The 21,501-nt window shown below is 37.3% G+C and overlaps 3 protein-coding genes across 3 annotated transcripts; all 3 read left to right on the top strand.

The window, feature by feature from the left end:
* The first annotated feature begins 404 nt into the window (after positions 1-404).
* LOC147305023 (taste receptor type 1 member 2-like) lies at positions 405-4,173 on the top strand. The gene is made up of 6 exons (XM_086276952.1): positions 405-586; positions 795-1,092; positions 1,186-1,911; positions 2,494-2,700; positions 2,975-3,095; positions 3,196-4,173. The coding sequence occupies exons 1-6, from the start codon at positions 405-407 to the stop codon at positions 4,122-4,124; spliced, it is 2,463 nt and encodes an 820-aa protein (XP_086133078.1). The 3' UTR covers positions 4,125-4,173.
* Positions 4,174-7,216: 3,043 nt separating this feature from the next.
* tas1r2.2 (taste receptor, type 1, member 2, tandem duplicate 2) lies at positions 7,217-13,017 on the top strand. Its single transcript, XM_086276951.1, has 6 exons — positions 7,217-7,398; positions 7,588-7,885; positions 8,004-8,729; positions 9,957-10,163; positions 10,460-10,580; positions 11,771-13,017. Exons 1-6 carry the CDS (start codon positions 7,217-7,219, stop codon positions 12,697-12,699), a joined length of 2,463 nt encoding a protein of 820 aa, XP_086133077.1. The 3' UTR covers positions 12,700-13,017.
* Positions 13,018-19,766: 6,749 nt separating this feature from the next.
* On the top strand, positions 19,767-20,820 carry hes3 (hes family bHLH transcription factor 3). The gene is made up of 4 exons (XM_086278876.1): positions 19,767-19,863; positions 19,968-20,063; positions 20,176-20,257; positions 20,366-20,820. Exons 1-4 carry the CDS (start codon positions 19,810-19,812, stop codon positions 20,818-20,820), a joined length of 687 nt encoding a protein of 228 aa, XP_086135002.1. The 5' UTR covers positions 19,767-19,809.
* The last annotated feature ends 681 nt before the right edge of the window (positions 20,821-21,501 follow it).

The raw sequence follows: 21,501 nt of genomic DNA on the forward strand, positions 1-21,501 counted from the left end.
AGTATTTATCAAGCTTCTCCAAGGATTCTTGGCTTAAGTTTTATCATGCAGTTTTCAGGCATTATGACAATGGGTTTCTGCATTGGATACATTTTTTTAATAAATCATTTTAGGTAACATATAATCAAGTGCAAGTTAAAAGAATGCCTCATTTATCCACAGCTGGGGGCATTTCAGTTACTATCCAGTCATCAAAGGCACTTAGCAACTTGAATGTGTTTTGCATACTAATTTGTGAATTGTCTTCCAACCATTAACAAGTACGTATGTACGATATCAACAGCCATGCATCATTAAGCTCATGGAAATAAATAGTGGTAACTTGCTCATACAAGTAGTGCATTGTTTCTTATAAGCACAGTGTAATCTCATTAGATGCCAGATCAGACTGGCAAATGGTAACTATGAGGCATTTTCTTACTTCTCTGTATCTGCTGGGAACTTTTTTACATACTTTGACTAAATGCACAATGTCAGCCACAGACTTCCATCTGGATGGAGATTATTTGATTGGTGGACTTTTTAATATTCATTATGCCCATGGCGGTATTTATCAAACAAAACCACAGGCCATTGACTGTTCCAGGTAAGCTTTCTAACCAAATCTTGATATGTGGAACTCTAAAAGTACCAAATGACACACCTTACATTATATAACTTCACCTAAACTAAGTCACTGAGTGTAACTTAGTAGCACATTTACATGTAACTACATTAAGATAACTACATTAAGTCAGCTGTGAACAATTTTTATGTTTCGTTTAAAAGCTTTTACTCTCTTTCTCTGTCAACAGTCAACCATTCAGTCTCTCAGACTATCGGAGGTTTCAGATGATGAGATTTGCTGTGGAACAAATTAATAACTCTACCTACATACTGCCAAATGTGTCCCTTGGGTATGAAATATTTGACCACTGCTCAGATACAAAGAACTTCCCAGGAATTTTAAATCTTATCTCAGTAAATGGCCTGATTCGACCTTGGTTTGAACCACTCAAGAATTTTTCCAGAGTGATGGCAGTGGTTGGCCCTTTTACAAGCACAGATGCCCTGACTATAGCCCCACTCTTCATGACAGATCTCATTCCTATGGTAAGTTAGAATTATAAACTAAAATGAAGTTCACCTAAAGTTGTGAATATATGACGAGAAATAGTAAAAATGTCTCCATTACTCTCTCGACAGGTCAGTTATGGAGTTGGCAGCTCTCGCCTATCAAATAAAATAAAATTTCCTTCCTTCCTACGGACAGTGCACTCCAATGACGGGATGATTGAAGTCATTGTTAAGATCATAGTGCACTTCAATTGGCGCTGGGTTGCTTTCCTAAACAGTGACAATGATTATGGTCGTGATGGCCTAGATCTTTTTATAAAGAAGATCGACGGTACTGACATCTGCCTAGCTTATACGAATGCTCTCAATGACAATACAAACTACTCCCAAATATTCGAACAGATAGAAGCACAAAAAATACATGTTGTCATTGTTTTTGCTCCAGAAGCGACTTCAGAAGCTCTTGTTGAGACAGCAGTACAAGTGAATTTCAGAAATAAAGTGTGGATAGCATGTGACACCTGGTCCATTAACAAAAGGCTTTCCAAGATGAAAGGAATCAGAAACATTGGAACTGTACTAGGTGTGTCTCAGCCAGTAGAGACAGTACCTGGCTTCAATAATTTTATCTACTCTACCAAAAGACAGACGTTTTTTAAAAATGAAGCACAAACTGGGTTTTGTAATCAGGCTTGCAACTGCAGCTACGTGACACCAGAGGATATCATTTCAGCAGATGCGTCTTATTCATTTACTGTTTATTCAGCTGTGTATGCCATTGCTCACGGTTTACACAATGCCTTGCAATGTGGAGATGGTAAATGCAGTGATAAGATTACCCTGTTCCCATATATGGTAAGTGTGCAAACAGTACTCAAGAGATTATGTGTTTCATCTTACTGACAACTGTAACCTCTATGTGTGTCTAAACATTTTAAAATACTGATCCTTCCTATCTTTTTTGTGATCACACACTGCATAGAGCAAGGTATATAAGGTGGGTAAACTAGAATAAGATGCCACCCTCTCTATCTCTAAGTTTATTGAGCTTAAACGTCAGTATCAGAAGTAACATCAGAAATAGTTCTCCAGGCTTCTTGAAGGACATTGCAGCTGCATTTTGTTCTATTCTCTGTCAAGATCACCCCATACTGCACCAATCATGTTAAAGTCTGGACTCCTTTGGCTAGATTATTATTCCAGCAGAGTACCTGATCAAGTGGAGGGCATAGGCATAGTATCAAACCTTACGTCTCTCTTAAAATGCATCCATCCAGCCATTACCTCCTACTTCTTGTGTCCTCAAAATCCTTAAAATGTACCCTTTCTGTAAAAGGTTTCACCATTCTGCAGTTTCTCCTTTCTCTGGGATATTTCAACAGCCTAAGTAATAAGTGTGAATATCCTGTTACAGTTACCTCTTTATGCCTACAACAGGTTTTAGAAGAGTTGCAGAAGTCAAACTTTACACTTTTAAACCAGAATATTCAATTTGATGAGAATGGAGATTTCAAGTCTGGATCATACTCAGTAGTTTTCTGGAATCAGACTGGAGATGCACAGGAGATTGGCTTTTACAGCTTTTATCCATCTCTTCAATTCTTCATCAACAACACCATGATTAAATGGTACACAGATGGAGATGTAAGTTGTGTTTTTGAATCTTTTCATACAGTATATCAACACTTTAGACAGTATAAAGTAATCAAATCATCGTTTTTTGTATCTTTTTTCCTTTCAAATGATACATTTTTACCTAAAGACACACTAGTGTAGTTATTCAGGGCAAAACATACTATCGAGTAAATAAACAGATGGTGGTTGTTAGTATTTAGTGAGCGGCCCTAAATTTTAAAAACTGTGGCTGCAGTCCTTTTCCTGTTGTCTGTATATTTTACAAAATAATATCCTTGAACAGGTACCTACTTCATTATGTTCAGCAGAATGTCCTGTTGGATATGTACAAAAGCAAACTGGAATCCACAAATGCTGTTTTAACTGTGAAATATGTCCAAATGGAACCTATATCAACATCACAGGTAAATTATTTTAAGAGTTTCATGTATCATAAGTTACCTGCAGCATTTTCTTTTTCAAAAATCAGTTTAATGATGGTCTGTCCTTTTGTTGTCTAAACAGAAGATCGCTACAACTGCATCAACTGCAAAGACACACAATGGTCTAAAAAAGGAAGTATTTCATGTGATCTGCGTGTAGTGGAGTATATGCCATTTACAGACAACTGGGCTATACTGATCATGGTCGGTGCCTGGGCCTTAGTGGGCATGACATTATCCATGTCTGTTCTCTTTGTTGTTAACTATAACACACCTGTTGTCAAATCTGCTGGGGGACCAATGTGCTTCCTAATTTTAGGCTGTCTCAGTCTGTCTAGTCTTAGTGTATTTTTTTACTTTGGCAAGCCAACAGTTGCTTTCTGTGTATTAAGATACTTGCCATTTCTGTTATTCTACACTATTTGTTTAGCATGTTTTGTTGTGCGCTCTTTTCAAATTGTTTGTATTTTCAAAATAGCAGCCCAGATACCCAAACTCCACAGTTGGTGGATGAAATATCATGGACAGCACCTAGTCATCACTGTGGCATTTATCACTGAGGCTTTCTTGCTTCTTATTAGCTATTCATATGCTGCACCCAAACCCTACCAAAACAAAGTTTGGTACCCAGACAAAATCCTACTTGATTGTGAAATTAATCCTAAAGCAATATCTTGCTCTGTGATTTTACCTTTATTGTTGTGCTCTCTTTGCTTTGCTTTCTCCTACATGGGAAAAGACCTACCAAAAAATTACAATGAGGCCAAAGCAATAACTTTTTGTCTCCTCCTGCTGATCTTAACCTGGATTGTTTTTGTCACACAATATATGCTTTACCGTGGGAAATTCATCCTAATGTTTAATGCTCTGGCTGTACTCTCCAGCCTCTACTGCTTTCTGTTGTGGTACTTCCTCCCAAAATGTTACATCATAATTTTTCAGCCACACCGAAACACACCTAAGTACTTCCAAAGTCTCATTCAAAATTATACCAAATCAATTAGCCAATAGCTGCCTCTAATAATTTTGTGTCTCCACAGGCAGAAAAACTAATGTACTCAGGACCTTCTGCTAAAATGTTGCTTTTAAGTAATTTTCTTATTTAGATCAGGAGTTCTCTTTTGGTAAATATGCTTATGGATTTTTGTGACAAGAGTTAGATGAAAATGAATGAGAAGATGTTCTCTCAAAAGTTACCAGTCTTACTTACACTTATGTTGCTCTAAATGAAATTATCTCTAAATGAGATAAGACAATTAATTAATTAATACCTGTTTACAATGTAATTACATAAATATATATTTTCCTTTGGACCAAGATAATCTGGTTTTTTACCTTGTTCCTAGGCTTTACGATCAATTGGTTCTGAATAGAACCTTGTTCTCAACAAAGCCGTAGGAGAGTGGTATCAATTCTCTCATCTTATTCACAAGAAAGCAATTATGTGTACTGTATAAAATGTAAACTTTTCTTGAATGGATAGGTTTTCTTAGGTTTTTCTGTAGTAGTAGCAGTACTAGTGCTTTTCACTCATATTGCGCTTAATTAATAAGCAAAACCCAATAAAGTTTAACCATTACTAGACAAGTCGTGAATTCTCCAGACTTAATTTATTTATCAACACATCAAGTTTGGAAGCCAATTCTGTCCAACTGCAAAATGTTGTTTTGTAATTTTCCCTTTGTTATTGTGCTCTCTTTGTTTTCCCAACAGGCAACTTGTTTAAGCAAGGTACAGACAAATCAGTGATCATGTAGATAAGACATGAGATGTTTATTTACATTTTTCAGTGATGTTCTGTACCCCCTAGAGCAGGGGTGTCGAACTCCAGGCCACGAGGGCCGGTGTCCTACAGGTTTTAGATAACATCCTGGGTCAACACACCTGAATCAAATGATTAGTTCATTACCAGACTTCTGTAGAACTGCAAGGCACATTGAGGAGGTAATTTAGCCATTTAAATCAGCTGTGTTGGATCCAGGACACCGGCCCTCAAGGCCTGGAGTTCGACACCTGTGCCCTAGAGTATAGTATAGTAATACAACATCTCACTAAAAACATCCTTGTATACTATCATTCATTGTTCTGAATTTAGTCCAAGTACCTGTAGCTGCATCTTTATTACAATGTGGATTTCTAAAATGCCTCTTTTCATGATAAATTGTGGGGTTTCCATCATTAATCGCCCGTTCTAGCAAACTTACCTAGCATTTATACAAAAGCACTGCTCTGCTGCTTGTTTAGACACTTTTTAAGGGTACTCAAGCATCCTTAAATTTCAATTCTATTATTTAGAAGTAATAATGTAATTTTATGTTATCTCACCTCTAATATCATATTCTGGCAAACTGTTTATTGACAATGTTGCATGTCAGAAGGAAACAGGTTTAAATGTCCAGTGTTCTTGATGTCATGATGTCACAGTGCACTGATAGAAGCACTGGATGCTTTAACAACAAGGCTTTACATTAAAGGTCATTTTTTGGCATTATTTATTAGGAAAAAAAGCATAATGTATTCATAGATATAGTGTGTAATTACGTCTTCCAACAAACTGATGCATTCTCATAAACATAAAATGTATCTTTTAAAAATACATAGGAGTGGGTTTGCTGTATGTTCCGATGTTCCTCCACCATATTTGAATACAGTGGCTGTGAAGGATATCTTCCTTCCAACTAATGGCATTTTACACGTGTGTGTGTATAATTCGCCAAAGGTGGAGAGTAAAAAAAGTCATAGGCATTTGTGTACCATGGAGGGATTTTTATATTCATGGGCACACCTTCAGACTCAGCATATACAGCATCATACCTATGTTTTATCATTAAAGACAGGGTCTCCTTCACCAAAGCAATGTTTTGGTGAAGGAAACTGTGATAATAATAATAATAATAATAATAATAATAATAATAATAATAATAATAATAATAATAATAATAATAATAATAATAATAATAATACAAAACCTAACGTAACTGCAATAGATGCACTTTTAATTATAAAGTAAAGAAAATGTTTTGGGATTAAAGTACAAACAAACAGATGACTGTTATTATGCCTAATGACTTTAACCATTAGCATATAACTGATTCTATATGAAAGTGTTTCAAACTACTGACTATTGCTAGTTAAAGCAAGTTTATCTGTAATATTTTGTTGCATTTGGTCTTAATGCAGAGTTATAGTTGAAACACATTTTTTGTTTATCAGCCCACAGTCTCACCAGATGAGACCTATCTCTTAATATGAACCAGAAAGTTCTGCCCTTCAAACAGGGAGTTACCTTCAAATTTGGGTTAGGGTTCTTGTCATTCACCACTTACATCTGCTGAGTGATTGCAAATTTTGAATGGCCTGTGTGGTTACATGTTAAATTATACAGGGATCATTTGTAAGAGGATGTGGTCACTTACTGTTTGGTAATGATCAAGGGGTGAGTTGTTGTTTTTCTGTCTTTTGTTGCTCTGACCTAGTGCAATCTTAGTTGAAGTACACATTTCTTCCAAAGGACAAATGCATTTTGGCACATTTTCTGCAGTGGAAAGAGCAGCTTGTAGTTAGCATTAGTGTGCTTCAGTCATTTTAATAAATATCTACAAATACGAATAAATAGTTTGACGGTGGATGTAATGATTTTGTGATAGTGTAACATGATTTAAAAACATAAAACCAGCCAAAGGGCTTTTAAATCAAGGCCCAAACGTTTTATGCCAGTATTTATGCCAGCATTTCAGAATTCTAGCTTTGGTTGCGCCCAAAGAAGACAAAGATATTTTAAAGACCTCATATCTGTCACGGAGTCAAATAAAATCTAAAGTAAATGTGTTATAATGTCTAAAGGAAGGAAATGATTAATTGAGTTATTCCAGATAGAAGCATTACACTAATTTGCTTGTGATGGTTGTTCAACTTTGTGCACAAACAGCAGCTTGGATGCTTTTGCATACTGATTTGTGAAAGTTCATTCAACCATTTATAGCATCACCATGTGCATGTAAATGATGACGGGAGGGGACAGTCATCACTGTATTATAACTCACTAAAGGCAGAGGCACATTTTGGTAGAGTGCACAACAGAACACTAAGAAAGAGCTTCAGCAATGAAACATTTTTTAGAATCTTTCTGTCTGCTAGGAGCATTTCTACATGTCTGCACTCAACATACTGTCCCAGCGTCAGAGTTTCAGCTGGAAGGGGATTATTTGATAGGTGGACTTTTTCACATTCATGACGACACTGGCTCTGTGTATCATGAAAGACCAGAAGCTCTCGACTGCACCACGTAAGTTTTATGATAAATCTAGTTGGATGCCTTTACAAAGTCCAACTACGTAGTATAGAATTTAATCTGATCTGTGTCCTTGTTCAATTGAATTTATGTAATAATAACAAAACTACAGAAATACGAAGCTTTTAAGCAATATTTCAGATTTTTATGGTTAATCCTGTTCTCTTGTCTTCTTGTCCTCAGTAAACCACTCACATTCTCAAATTATCGGAGATTTCAGATGATAAGATTTTCTGTAGAGCAAGTTAATAACTCTACCAATTTACTGCCAAATGTATCTCTTGGCTATGACATATTTGACCACTGCTCAGATACGCAGAATTTTCCAGGTGTTTTGAAATTAATCTCAGCTAATGGTTCAATACAACCTTGGAGTGACAAACAAAGTGTTCTGTCTAAAGTAATAGCTGTGGTCGGTCCTTTCACAAGCACTCAATCCCTGACCGTAGCCCCGCTATTCATGGTAAATCTTGTTCCTATGGTAAGTTGTTAACAAATAATATGACAAAAACAGTTTTATAGAAAGATTATGACTTCTTTTTGTCATTATTTATTGTACCTGAAAATGATCAAATTCTCTATTATTTTCTATTTAACAGGTTAATTATGCAACTTCTACTTCTGTGTTCTCAAATAAGGCAAAATATCCATCGTTCCTGCGTACATTGCCTTCCAATTTAAATATGATAGATGTGATTGTAAGAATTTTGCAAAAATTCAACTGGCGCTGGGTTGCTTTCCTTAACAGTGATGATGATTATGGTAATGATGGTCTGGATTTGTTCACTCAGAGGATAAAGGATACTGAGATCTGCCTACCATATTCCAAAGGCCTGAGTGACAGCACCAATTACACTCAAACGTTCAAACAGATGGAGGCAAAACAGATAAATGTCATTATTGTTTTTGCTCTAGAAAACAATGTTGAACCTCTCATTGAGTCAGCAATGCTACTGAATGTGACAAATAAGGTGTGGATAGCAGGGGATGCATGGGCCTTGAACAAAAAACTCCCCAAAATGAAAGGAATCAAAAACATTGGAACCGTACTTGGAGTAGCTGAGCCAGTAGTGACAATACCTGGTTTTAGTGATTTTTTGCATTCTTCCAAAGCCCAACTTCATTGTAAATATGCAGAGCAAGACACATTTTGCAATCAGAAATGTAACTGTAGTTGCATGAATCCTGAGGATATCTTTGCTGCAGACCCATCATACTCTTTTGCAATTTACTCTGCCATATATGCCATTGCTCATGCCTTACACAATACCTTACGATGTGGAGCTGACAAATGTGATAGCAATATCACAGTGTACCCCTACATTGTAAGTATACAAGCCTTTTTTTAATCATCCTGAGAACTGTCTAATAATGTTATGTAAAGGTGGTAATAATGTACTATAATACAGTACAAGTTATTGGACAAAAGGACCCCCCTGATGATCCTCTAATCGCCTGAGCAGAGGTGTGAAACTGGCTCAGGCAATTAGAGGATCATCAGGGGGTCCTTTTGTCCCTCTGTCGGGGGACACTCCCACTAGGTTTAAATCTGGGATTCCCCACCATTTGACCTTAGAACTGAAGAAGCTTCTCGGATGAGAGGTGAAACGTCTTCAAGCAACTTAAAGAAGTCCAGACACTTTTCTTTGCAAGCTCCTTTGATTATATATGCTTCATTTTCCAGTTAAACACACTTTAACAACCAGGGTTTTTTTGCACTCCTGAATCCAGGTTATAATGTAGAAACTACTGCACATGTTTCCAGGTAGTCATGACACTTCCTGGAGGTTTTTTTTTTCTAATATGTCAATAAGTAGTTAGAAACTGGCGGTCTTGCATTTTGCATCCCTGATTTCTGGTTAATACCACATGCTTCCAGGTAATAGGCCACAACATTAAAACACAGTCTTTGCATTTTCATCTTGAAACAAATAAAAATACTGAGGACCAATGTAGGATTAGTTTTACCATTATAATAGGATAAATATGTCCCAGAGTCTTGAAGCACTGACCAATATTACCTTATTATATTTTACGAGTTTACTACAACAAGTGTTTCTTTTCTTTTTTTTATTTAAATGCACAGGTTATCATATTACTACCACCATATTAATACATTGTATCATATTATATGCTATAATAAACTATATACTTCTACCAACTGGTTTCTTGGATAATGATTTGCTAATGAACTTTATGATACTGATAATAACTTGATACTTCTATATTATTACTTTCTTGTTACCAAATTACCTAAATATTACCAAGTCATTACTGACAGAAAGTACTCTCTATGCTTCTAAGCAGTTAGAACAGGGAATTGCCTTCTACTGTGTTGAATTCCATCTTTTAACAATAGCCTGCAAGTGGTTTGAAACTGAGATGACGTATTGTTGTAATTCTGAAACCAAACTCTTTTTCAATAGTTGTAGAACTTGTCACTTCATATTGTGAAAAAGTTTAGGTCTACTATCTATATCATCAATATATGATTTTTTTTTCTTTTAAATACAAAGAATTAATGGTTGTGTAATTTTTTCTGCACACATCAGGTTCTAGCAGAGCTGAGGAAGTCAAATTTTACACTTGTAAATAATAGTATTCAGTTTGATGACAACGGAAATCTAAAGCAAGGATCCTATTCAGTAGTTTTCTGGAATAACAGTGGTGATGCACAGGAGATTGGATTTTATCAGTTTAATTCAGAAGTGCATTTCTTCGTGGATGATAGCAAAATTGAATGGCACACCAATGGAGAAGTAAGTTTTTATTGTTGTTGTTGTTATTAATACAACATTTAGTTAAACATAATATATGAAAAATGTTTGTTTGTTTGTTTGTCTCAAGATGATTTAACAGCACCAACCAAAGTCAAAACACACTATCAAAGATCCTTTGTTTTTATTTTATTTTTTTCAGGGGGTTTTTGGCATTTGTTGTTGTATATAAAGCATCTTTTTTGTGTTGGTTTTTCTCCCCAATCTGTTGCTACCCTTCAGAAATGCTTTTTTTTTTTTTTTACTTATTTTATGTGCTAAATATATGTCTTGTACAGGTACCTACTTCCTTATGTTCCCCAGAATGTCCTGCAGGATATATAAAAAAGCGAAATGGAATCTATGAATGCTGCTTCGACTGTGAAATCTGTGCAAATGGAACTTACGTCAACATTACGGGTAATGGTTTGCAACGTGACTAAATATACAGGTTCATCATGGCAAAAGTACATACTTTCTTTAAGTACAAGTTTAGATATACAGTATGTGTTAAAAAAAAACTTTGATTAAAAAAACAAAGTACTGATTTAACTTCTTTTGCTCACATAAAAGTGAAAAGGCACAAGTATTAATAAAAAGTATTAATATAATATATTTTTTTATTTAGTAAATGGAAATACAAACTTTTTCACACCTAAGAAGAAAGAGCACAGTCAGGAATTAAAGTGTGGCAGGTTGGGAAACACTAAAATCTGTTGTAGGGTCTCATCAATATAGTACATTTAATCAACAGAAGTTGACTCAAAAAGCTTTAAAGACAAGCACATTTACATTTCAGATCTCTAAAAAACTGCTTTCTTATGTTAACTCATTGTTGTGGAAAATAAGTAAATCATGACGTTGTTCTCCCCCCCTAAATACGCTGTAAGTATCAGTATCAGTATTGGAATCAGCAATACCGGTCCGGTACTTACGTGGTATTGGATTGATACCTGAATTTGTACTATCATATAGCACTAACTGCGACCACAACTTACAGACATCTGGACCAAAAAACAAATAAAGAATGCATCATTCTGTCCTACTTTAACCCCTGAGTATAATGATATAAATCATACAAAACAGTATACATAAATTATATATTATGTGTTTTTTGCCTCTTTCTTCTGTTATTTCAATAAGCTCCATTTAAGCTCAAATCAGTTGGAAGGCACTCAATGTTGGGGGGAGAAACTTACCTTAAATGCATAAAATCCGAAGTAACAAGCCTGTTCTGAAAATCTAATGAATAGCACAGACAATTGTGTTAAAATGTAGGGAGTAAAAAGCTGTTAGAAAAATGAATACTAAAGTAAAGAGTAAAGTACAGATATCTAAATTCTACAGAAGTGCCGTAACAATGTTTTTAGTACTTTGTTTCTTCCCATAAAGATAACTATACTTTTATTTCACGTGGTTTTAAAGATTCACCTTGATCCTTAAAAACTAAATGGACCACTGTCTCCTCAATAGTATTGATGCAGTTTTTTCAGTTATTACAGTTATTTTGGGTGTAATGAAGCTATGAATAATGCAAACAAATTTGATCAAAAACTGAACATTTTCAAATATAAATCTATTAATATGGTTTATTGTCTCTTGTAAAACAGAGAGTCCATACACCTGCCTCAAGTGTAAGGACATCGAATGGTCTGAAGAGGGAAGTACATCATGTAATCTGCGGGCTGTGGAGTACATATCAGCCACAGATATTGTGGCTACATTGGTCTTCGTAGCGGCCTGTGCATTTGTGGGCATGACGTTAGCCATGTCTGTTCTCTTTTCAGTCAACTACAACACACCTGTCGTCAGATCTGCTGGTGGACCAATGTGCTTCTTAATTTTAGGCTGTCTAAGTCTGAGTAATCTTAGTGTATTCTTTCATTTTGGTAAGCCGACAGTCCCTCTTTGTACTTTGAGATACTTACCATTTCTCTTATTCTACACTATTTGTCTAGCATGTTTTGTTGTGCGCTCTTTTCAGATTGTTTGCATTTTTAAAATAGCAGCCAAGATCCCCAAGCTCCACAGTTGGTGGGTAAAATATAACGGACAGTGGCTGGTCATTGTTGTTGCATTTGTCATTCAAGCAATCTTCCTCGTTATTGGCTATTCTTGTAAACCTCCAAGCCCCTATAATGAAACATCCTGGTACCCTGACAAAATCATACTCAGCTGTGACATCAGTCTACAAGCATCTACAGCTTCTGTGATTTTACTGTCATCAATATGCACTCTTTGCTTTATTTTCTCATACATGGGCAAAAACCTTCCTAAAAACTACAATGAGGCCAAAGCAATAACCTTCTGCCTCCTCCTGCTGATCCTCACTTGGATCATCTTCGCCACAGAGTGCATGCTTTACCGTGGGAAGTACATACAGCTTCTTAGTGCCCTGGCTGTACTTTCCAGCCTGTACTCTTTTCTGTTTTGGTATTTCCTCCCAAAATGTTTCATCATTCTTTTTCAACCCCACAAAAACACACAGCAGTACTTCCAAGGTCTCATTCAAAATTATACCAAAACAATTAGCCAGTAGCTCACTTCAGGAAATGTATCAATCACTTCAGATAGAGAAGTCATAGATGGATCTTTTTTAGTTCAATGCTCTAATGTCAAATCCTCTTTGAAATATATGTAAATCATGCTTGAGTTACTTAAAGCAAACAATTTTATTTTTAGAAATGTGCTTTATATTCTAAAGAGCTTTCACATAACTCATATCTGTAGTCAGCTATGTAGGATTCTGGCACAAGATTAAATTAACTATTTGGGGGTTATGGTTTCTGTTTATGTATATCATGTTAAAGAATGGATGTATAGTTTTCAAAATCTTTTAAAGTTATATGCATTTCCATCACTTTGAAGCATGAAGTAAATATACACATGAATGAATTCTGTACTAATTCTGATATTTTCATGAACAGCTGTGTAAAAATCAGTGATTAAAAAAACATGAAATAAGATGTTTTCCTATTTTCTTTTTTGGTTGCTGTAACACAAATGTGACCACTTGGTGGCATCACTTCACAGTGTGCCTACAAGCAGGCCATTGGTTCAACCATACTGTACTTCAACGTTGCCAGTGCAAAGCCAAACTCTGGTGAAAAATATGCAGTTTTGTATTGCACTATGAAAAGAATTGTACATGTTACAGTGAAGAACTGTCAAAAATTGGATAGTGAATACAGGCTTCTGGGCAAATTGAGCTTGTGAATTTATACACTTACCACCGCTTTACATCGACTATGAATAACTTCCAGTCTGTGACTGACCGTCATTTTGTGAACATACTTTTATTTCAATTTAATTTTAAAAATAGGCCCAATGCATTCAAAAACCTATCAGACATCTCTGAGACGGGCTGTCCAGGTGTGAATTAAACCACTAACTCTCGATTATTCAGCAGCATGGTTCAGGTGGGTGGTAAGTTAAAAGTAAGAGCTAAATGAATACCAGCAGCTTGATTTTTCCATAGGTGTTCGGGTATTCAGTAAACGTGAGTAAAACTGATAGCTGGCAGGCATAGCCTTCATAGTGAAGTTATATTGACAAACTAAATTAAAGAAATACAAACCTTATTGTCTTCGCTTATCCTTACTGACATCGATGGACATGGTTCATTTTTAGGGGAGATATATATTTCATTTGGATGCATTTTATGCCTACAGAACATAAAAAATTTTGTGTGTGCGTTTATTGGTGATCTTAAAGATGATCACATGCAAGGATCTTCACTCGTTTTTCTTTGTAGGCTATTATTGGATCAGAGATCAAACGTTTCCCTTCATATTCCTTAATTTAGTTACGTGTACTTTTGCTGTTTGGCCTCTTTTCCAACCTCGTTTTGTTACTCTCTTCTTTGATGTCCCGTCAAATTTATAGCCAGACACAAACTATTGAGACAGCGCTGACAGCACTGATGGTCAAACACTTCTCTTTCCATTTGAAAGTCAAAGTTTCACGTCGTGACGCTTAGTAGGATTGGGATGCCCCGCAAAGTGAAACGGAAAGAGCCTTCCCCGCAGGGGGTATGCAGCAATTCGAGAGGGTAAATTGCCATTTTGTTGTGGCCATTCAGCTTCCTGGCAGGGAAAAGGGGAGGATGGACCGTGAAAGTAGGAACGAATTGGTGAATGGTGCCACTTAGCATGGCATATGGCGCGTTTGGAGGGCTATACGCTGACACCAGCAAATTGACAATTTCTTACTGATTTCAGAGTTACATTCGCCACACACGATGTTATGCAGAATTTCAGTGTGATTACCAACTTCAGCAATTTAACTGGGGTGAAATGAGCCTATGCTTCCAATGTGATATGACTATCTGCAACTTACAACAGACTCCAACAGCTTTTTTCTATTTAACAATTTAAACTTGGATTAGCCTCGCATTGAATGAATTTCTTTCCTTAAAAAAAGTTGGTTCAGCTAAGGGGGCACACATTTCTGTCTGACAAAATATAGAGCGAGGAAAATCAGGGTAACGCCCCACGCCTTTTCACTTGTACCTTTCAATTTTCCACTTTGCCCAGATAAAGAGAAAACCATGGGAAAAAAAAGTTGGTCAGCAACTGGTCCCCCCCCCAAACGCGAAAAACAAAACACATTTTAATGGAGGCAATTTGCATTTGGTGTCCATATGGGATTTTCCTTAAACGTTATATACCTTTTTTTAATCGAAAGACACAGATCACTCGAAGGTCAGAGTCCATACCACGAGTTTAGATTAACATATAGCTTCCATTAGTTCAGTGTTAAGGGTTAATAATTCCTTATTGTGTTTAGGAACAGTTAAACTGGAATATTAGTGAAACTTTTAAATCTAAGTTTAAAAGTGCTAACGGCTAATTAAATGACTGCACTTGAGCAATTTTTCAGTCTGCACATCCTTAACACAAAGCCTTTAACTGTCTCATCGCTGGGTTGCTTTTTTTGTTTGTTTGCTTTTTTGGGGGGGGGGGGGGGGGGGGGGGTTGTGTTTCGTTTCGTTTTTTGTTCTGGTCTTTTGTTAAATATTAACACGTAATTTAGTGTATCCAACCAAAGTAAGAGTCTTTAATAAGCCTTTAAATATCCCGAGGAAATCTGTGTCTTCTGTTATTTGACCAGAGCCTACAACTTTCATAATAGCTCGTGGCTTTTCAGAAAGTCCCTTAAGCATCTGAAATACTTTTGCACCTGTCCGTGCAGCTCTATTCACAGTGGTCTTTCTACTCACAACAAGCAGTCACACCAGCAAGCCTCTATCATTATAGGGACCTGTCAACATTAAAGTAAGACACTGTGAGTTGAACTTAGACTAGATTAAACGTCTGCAAAGAAAAAAAAAGTATTGCACTATTACAGTTAAAGAGGGCGTCGTGTGTTGATCCATCTGGCCACACTGACAAAGGAAGGTTTGATGTTTTTTAAACCTGAAAAACAAAAGGGGGGGTTTTCCAAGTTGCTCATATGACTGTTGTTTTACGCACGGCTACAGACGCGGTGTCTGTAGCCGTGCTAAAGGCTGCTTGGTTATTTTCATTTAAATTTCGCTCTAGTCGTTCAGAGTAAATGGCAGATGTTTTGCAATTCAAGGCACATCAATACCCTTGCGCTTTAGTGTTTATTAACAAAGGCGCCCTCCTTTTGTCAGGCTCTTGTGTCTTTCACAACAGAGCCCAACAAAGGTTTCATCCTCCAGCGAGTTATAAAGTTACTTTCCAGTCAGTTCATTTCGGCCCTTGAGAAAACCTTAAGCGATGTTAATGTGCACCTCTGTCCTTTTCATGCGGTAACCCCGGCACACACAAGCAAACACAGGCCATTATGTTGCCAAACCAAAGTAAGAAGTCTTTAAATAACCCGAGGAGCAGTCTATAGAAATTCATGATGCCGTTTTCATTTGATGTGTGATCAGAGCTTTGCCAACAGGTCCGTCGCGTGGCTTTTCAGAAAATCCTGTCAATATTTCCAATATTACTTTTGCAGTGCACCTGTTCGTGTACCTGCTCTCTTTACTGTGGCCTTGCTGCTCAACAATTAGCCTTTTGGGTGCACCAGTGCTGCCTCGGGTCCATCTGAATGGGAGGCGGTACATCGATTTGCTCCGCTCACGGTGAGCCAACTTTTGGGCCCAAGTTTGCATATTTTAACAGGTCTGCGAGGCATGAGGAGTGGCTATAACCTGCAATGTATTTCCATAACACGGGCTAAAGTGGATATAATTATAATACTAAAGATTTCATTTCTGCTGTTTTTACTTTTTTCTTGGCCTGTTATATATATCTAAATACACTTCACTTGCATCACGTAAATAAGCATTCCTTTATAGCTTCTATATAACATAAATGTTGCTCTAAAACTATAGTTTTTAATTACTTTTTAAAATAAACTATTTTACTCTGACGTTTCCTAACATGAAGGTGACCTCTGTATTTCTACCCATGTAGCCTACTGTTAGGCACAAGCCTATTGGCTTGCAAATGCATCACTTTCCCTTTAGGAAGAAAACAGTTATTGCAGTAATTATATAATTACCTCACTAATTGTTGTTAACAAGTTCCCCAATAGTCCAATTATTACCGCATCTTTGTCAGGTCCCCTCCGGCAGGAATCCATGACAAAGGTCCAATCGCGTTAATGAATGGCCTGAGGCTGAAAAGTAAAAGTGGAGCGAAGGACCTGTCCTTTTTAAAAACATACACTTAACTTGTCATTTAATAGCACTTGTATTATGATGCCCGTTGAGGACACAAGTTTCTCGCTGCGCTATTCTCATGGGTAGATGATGCCGTAAGAACTTATGACAGAGGTGAGGCGGTTTTGGAGGAAAACAGTTTCAAAGCCTGATTGCATTCCGCCACTTCAGAAACAAGCCTGTTTTCATTTTGGAAATCTAGTTTTGTTTCTGTTGTTTCTTTTTTTTTTTATTCCTTTGTCCTAACGAAAAATCCAACACTAATTGAAATTACACCGAGTAATCAGCGGGGAAATCGCTCCTCTGTGACACAGAATAACAAGACAGGCGAGTGTTTTGATGCAATGACTCCACGCTGAAATCAGCCCTCCACGGTCCTGTGTAAAAACCAAGCGTGAAAAAGCAGATAATGTGACGGATATTGGACAAAAGGCATCAGAAGGCCCATTTACACCCAGAGCATTTCGGCCAAGTTTCATACCGATTATACGCTGAAGCATAACACCAGAACTGTGTCCCACAATTTTTCGGTTTTTACTCAATTAGTTACTCCTGACACAACTCTGCCAATTCAATTCATTCGACTGAGGGACTTCACGGCTGTGGTTTAGTTCTGCGAAGGCAATAAATTTAACATCAGCCTTGGATTTCAGAAGCCCGTTAAATTAAATTAAATGTCCGGTTGGTAAAAGGGTTATAGCAGGGACATTGTAGAAGTTGACTGATTACCATTTCATAGCAGGATGAAGAGGGAACTAGTGTTGATTCAGTTTATAACTGAAAGGAGTCTTTTCATGCACACTGTAGTTACAAATCAGAGCAAAAGAAAAGATCAGTGGAACACCGCTAAAATTTGGCCTCTTTTCATTCTCGGCCTCTATAGACTGAATACAAATATGCCCCTCCTTTAGCAGGGCCTCACTCATTTCAACACAGGCATTGTACACAGGATCAAGCAGGAGAACAGGGGCAGTGTGAGACAGGTTTTCTCTACTGTGTCGCGTGTCTCTCAAATAAACTTTACTGAAGTGCGCAACCAGCTCCATACATCTACTGAATGAACTGCATACACCTGAGCCCGTTTACCTTAAAACGACAGCGATAAAATCCAGTGCGCCATAAGCCCTTGTTTACTTAGTCCCACTTCGATCCCACAACCCTTTAACTTTCATATCTCATGCGTGTTTTATAATATCAGTTAAAAATGAACACCGTTTTGTTAATCAGTTTTTACTGAGTCTGCATTTTTTGTTTTGCTTTGCTTTGTTTGTTTTCAATGGGTGCTTTAAAAAAATTCTTACGGGGTGCAGAGTTCCTGTGGGCCACACCACGTGCCCTCGTTTAAAGTATCACCCACTGCTAGGGAATGAATCAACTAGCAGTTTTTGTATTTTGTCGTGCTGTCAGAACAACAACATGTGGCATGTTGTGTTTATAGTTTTATATAAAAGAAATAACACCAAATGTTATTTTAATTGACTGAAAGAAAAATTATCACAGTGTGGACTATACTACTACTACTACTACTACTACTACTACTACTACTACTAATAATAATAATAATAATAATAATAATAATAATAATAATAATAATAATAATAGTAAATATGAGAATTTTGCTTGTGCATAAAACTTTTTTTGTTAAGTAAAGACTATAAAAAGTCTCTCGGCCTTATTAAAGACAACATTTATTCTTTTTTTACACAACATGCCAATTACATATACAAAAACTAAGGAATAAAGGAAGTAATTTATGATGTTTTCATACTAAAAAAAGCTTAGTGAACATTTTGCTGATATTATTTTATTATTGCGTTATTCTGAGATCCCGGCCGATAGTTCTGTTACACATCTTGGTAAGATGATTCATCCCTTTTTTCCTATTTTCAGATGGTCAGTTTGAGCACAAAATGCCCAGTGGACTGCGGTGATCCTATGGTCAATACATTGTTTCAGCTGCTATGACTTTCCCAAGGCTCAGTTCCTTTCAGCGGAAAGTGTGGAAAATCGGGAAGCGAGGGAGCAAGGACAAGGGGCGGCCCGCGATTCTCCTCGGTGCCTCACTGAGGCTGGTATGAAGACAAAAAGTGCTGACGCACAATAGCGAAAGAATGCTAAAAGTGTAAAAGTGTCCTCAAGGCACTTGGAACCTCGTCTGCTTTTTTTGTTCCAGCATCTAGGGCGTTTATCGTGTATAGTCTATATATAAATATATATTAAAATACCTGCACTGTTTGCCTTTAAAAAGCAGTCTGGCTGATCTAATAAGATGTTGCAGGTGCAGAGGTTTTACTATCAGCGGTCACCGGAAAATTGGAATGTTGTGGAGACACGACGTGAATTTCCACGGTGCTGCCTTCAACCTGGTGGCGTGAAACTCACGCACAAAGACTGAATACAGGAGTCAATAGTGTCCATGCTGCATACCAAGCAAAACCATTATCATTATGTTTACTATTTTTACGCTACTTTGCCACACAAGTTGATTATTAGACACCGGGTAGACACTGCACAACATATGAAGCAGTAGATTGCATAGACTCTATAACTAGATCTAGAGCTATAAGTCTGTTTTCCCGTTAAACTCCAGTCTGGTTATTCCTCTGTGCCCTGCACGAACCTAAGGACCTGAAGGAATAAAAATATGAACCAGATAATTTAAAAAATACTTCCAGGCTGTGTGAGTTTGGATCAAGGCGAAATACATTTATACTCAGTTATTAACCATGGAGCAGCATAAAAAATAGATTTTCAAATAATTAGAGTCTGATTCTATAGTTAGTGTGGGCTGCCAAGCCAACTAGCTGCCAGTGTTGCCCATTTGAGCGCGAGAGACAGAGGCGGGCCTGTTTGCATTGACATGTTAAGTGGGTGTCTCTATATAAATCCACTCAGGATAAACCCCCTCGTCCGTGGGCCAGAGAGAGAAAAAGGTTAACTTCAAGGAAATCAAAACGGACTAAGAGAATGGTGGCGACGACAGACTGCATCGAGAAAGTCAAACCCACTGCTGGAAACAAGGTGTGTAAAAGAACTTGTTAAAGGGAACTTAATAAACGGCAAATTCCTCACAATTACTACGAATTATCGAAGCATGGGTTGTTGACTTTACGCGTGCTTTACAGGTGTCCAAACCACTCATGGAAAAAAAGCGAAGAGCGCGCATAAACCAGTGTCTGGACCAGTTAAAATGTCTCCTGGAGAGCTACTACAGCAGCAGTGTAAGTATGAGAACCACAACTTTAGAGCTGGAACAATTTGGGTTGCTACTTTTGATGAGCTAGCATTTCTTTTACGAAAAAAGTTTAAGTAATGTGTAATCTCTTTTCTCAGATTCGAAAGCGCAAACTGGAAAAGGCTGACATCTTGGAGCTCACCGTGAAACATGTGAAGAACCTCCAAAAAATTCAAATTTGTGAGTTATGACTTCATTCTTGAAGACATATTCATGTATTTTTGACAACACAACTTTATGCAGAATTTGAATGTCTCTGACCTTGAGATGCCTTTTTCATGATTTAAGGCGCAGCGTCTGCTTTCGACGTTTCCGACTACCAAAGTGGCTTCCGCAGATGTCTAACCAATGTCAACCAGTACTTGCTGATGACAGATAATCTAAACGCGAACGACCGCTGGATGTTATCGCAGCTTTCCAATAAACTCTCTCGCTCTCGGAGAAGAGCGGAAATCTTCAGCACCATGGACAGCGGTCTGAAGCAAACTGACACTCAGAGTGGGGCGCAGAAACTTTCTCCATCCGCATCCGGAACCGAGGAGAGAAAAACGACCAGAACGAAAACTTTGAAAGTCCATGATGCAAGCACGTCTTCTTTTCCACCAGCAGAAGAAGCATTCCGCTCCACTGAAGCCAAACAGGCTGTTCTTTTTGCGGCTCCTACACAAAATAGTACTAAAAAAGGCTCCAGCGACATAAATGAAGGCGCGAACGTTCAGCAAAGCCTGTGGCGACCTTGGTAGCTGAAAATCTGTAAATATCCTGTAAATAAAGCTTGATTTAACTGTTTGTGTTTATGATTGCACTATAGTTTCCCTCGACATGTTGTTACTTATTTTTAATACAGTATTATTTCCATAATAAACGTGGCAAAGGAAACGTCCCTCTGTGTTGTTTAGTAACATGACATTAACCTTTCAGTCTGAATGTCAAATACAACATGTTGTGTTCAAAGTGGCACATATATTGCTGTAAGCACGGATTAGTGTAAAAAAAAGAGAGAGAGAGAGAGAAACAAAACGATCCAAAACAACACAGATTACTGTAAAAAATGTAGAAACCTCAGTTATTATCCTGTCTCTGTCCAAACTATTTGTTATTCCATCTTTTTTTTTTTGTTTGTTTGTTTTGTTTTGACTGGTCTGCTAATAAAACCCTGCAATCTCTCCCCGCAAAGTCAAAGCTGCGCTTTCCATGAGACCCGTACAAGGGTCTCAGACCACGGCACAAGAAAAGTTTGTTTAATACAATAAAGAAAATGCCACGTGACCTTCACACTGAATGGCCTTTAAACTATTTCTAAGAATTTCTATGAACTCTTCTTGCACTGGCCTAGTTTGGTCCACTATAATAGCTAACTATATTAGAGCCGAAAACCTAAGGGAAAGAGAGAATACTTTATTAGCATTAAACTGCGCCCAGTG

This window comes from Aulonocara sp. 'chitande type north' Nkhata Bay, linkage group LG20 (genome assembly GCF_057382095.1).
Source record: "Aulonocara sp. 'chitande type north' Nkhata Bay isolate Kocher_YH1m ecotype deep benthic linkage group LG20, A_spYH_male_GT1.1, whole genome shotgun sequence".
Taxonomy (NCBI): Eukaryota; Metazoa; Chordata; class Actinopteri; order Cichliformes; family Cichlidae; genus Aulonocara; species Aulonocara sp. 'chitande type north' Nkhata Bay.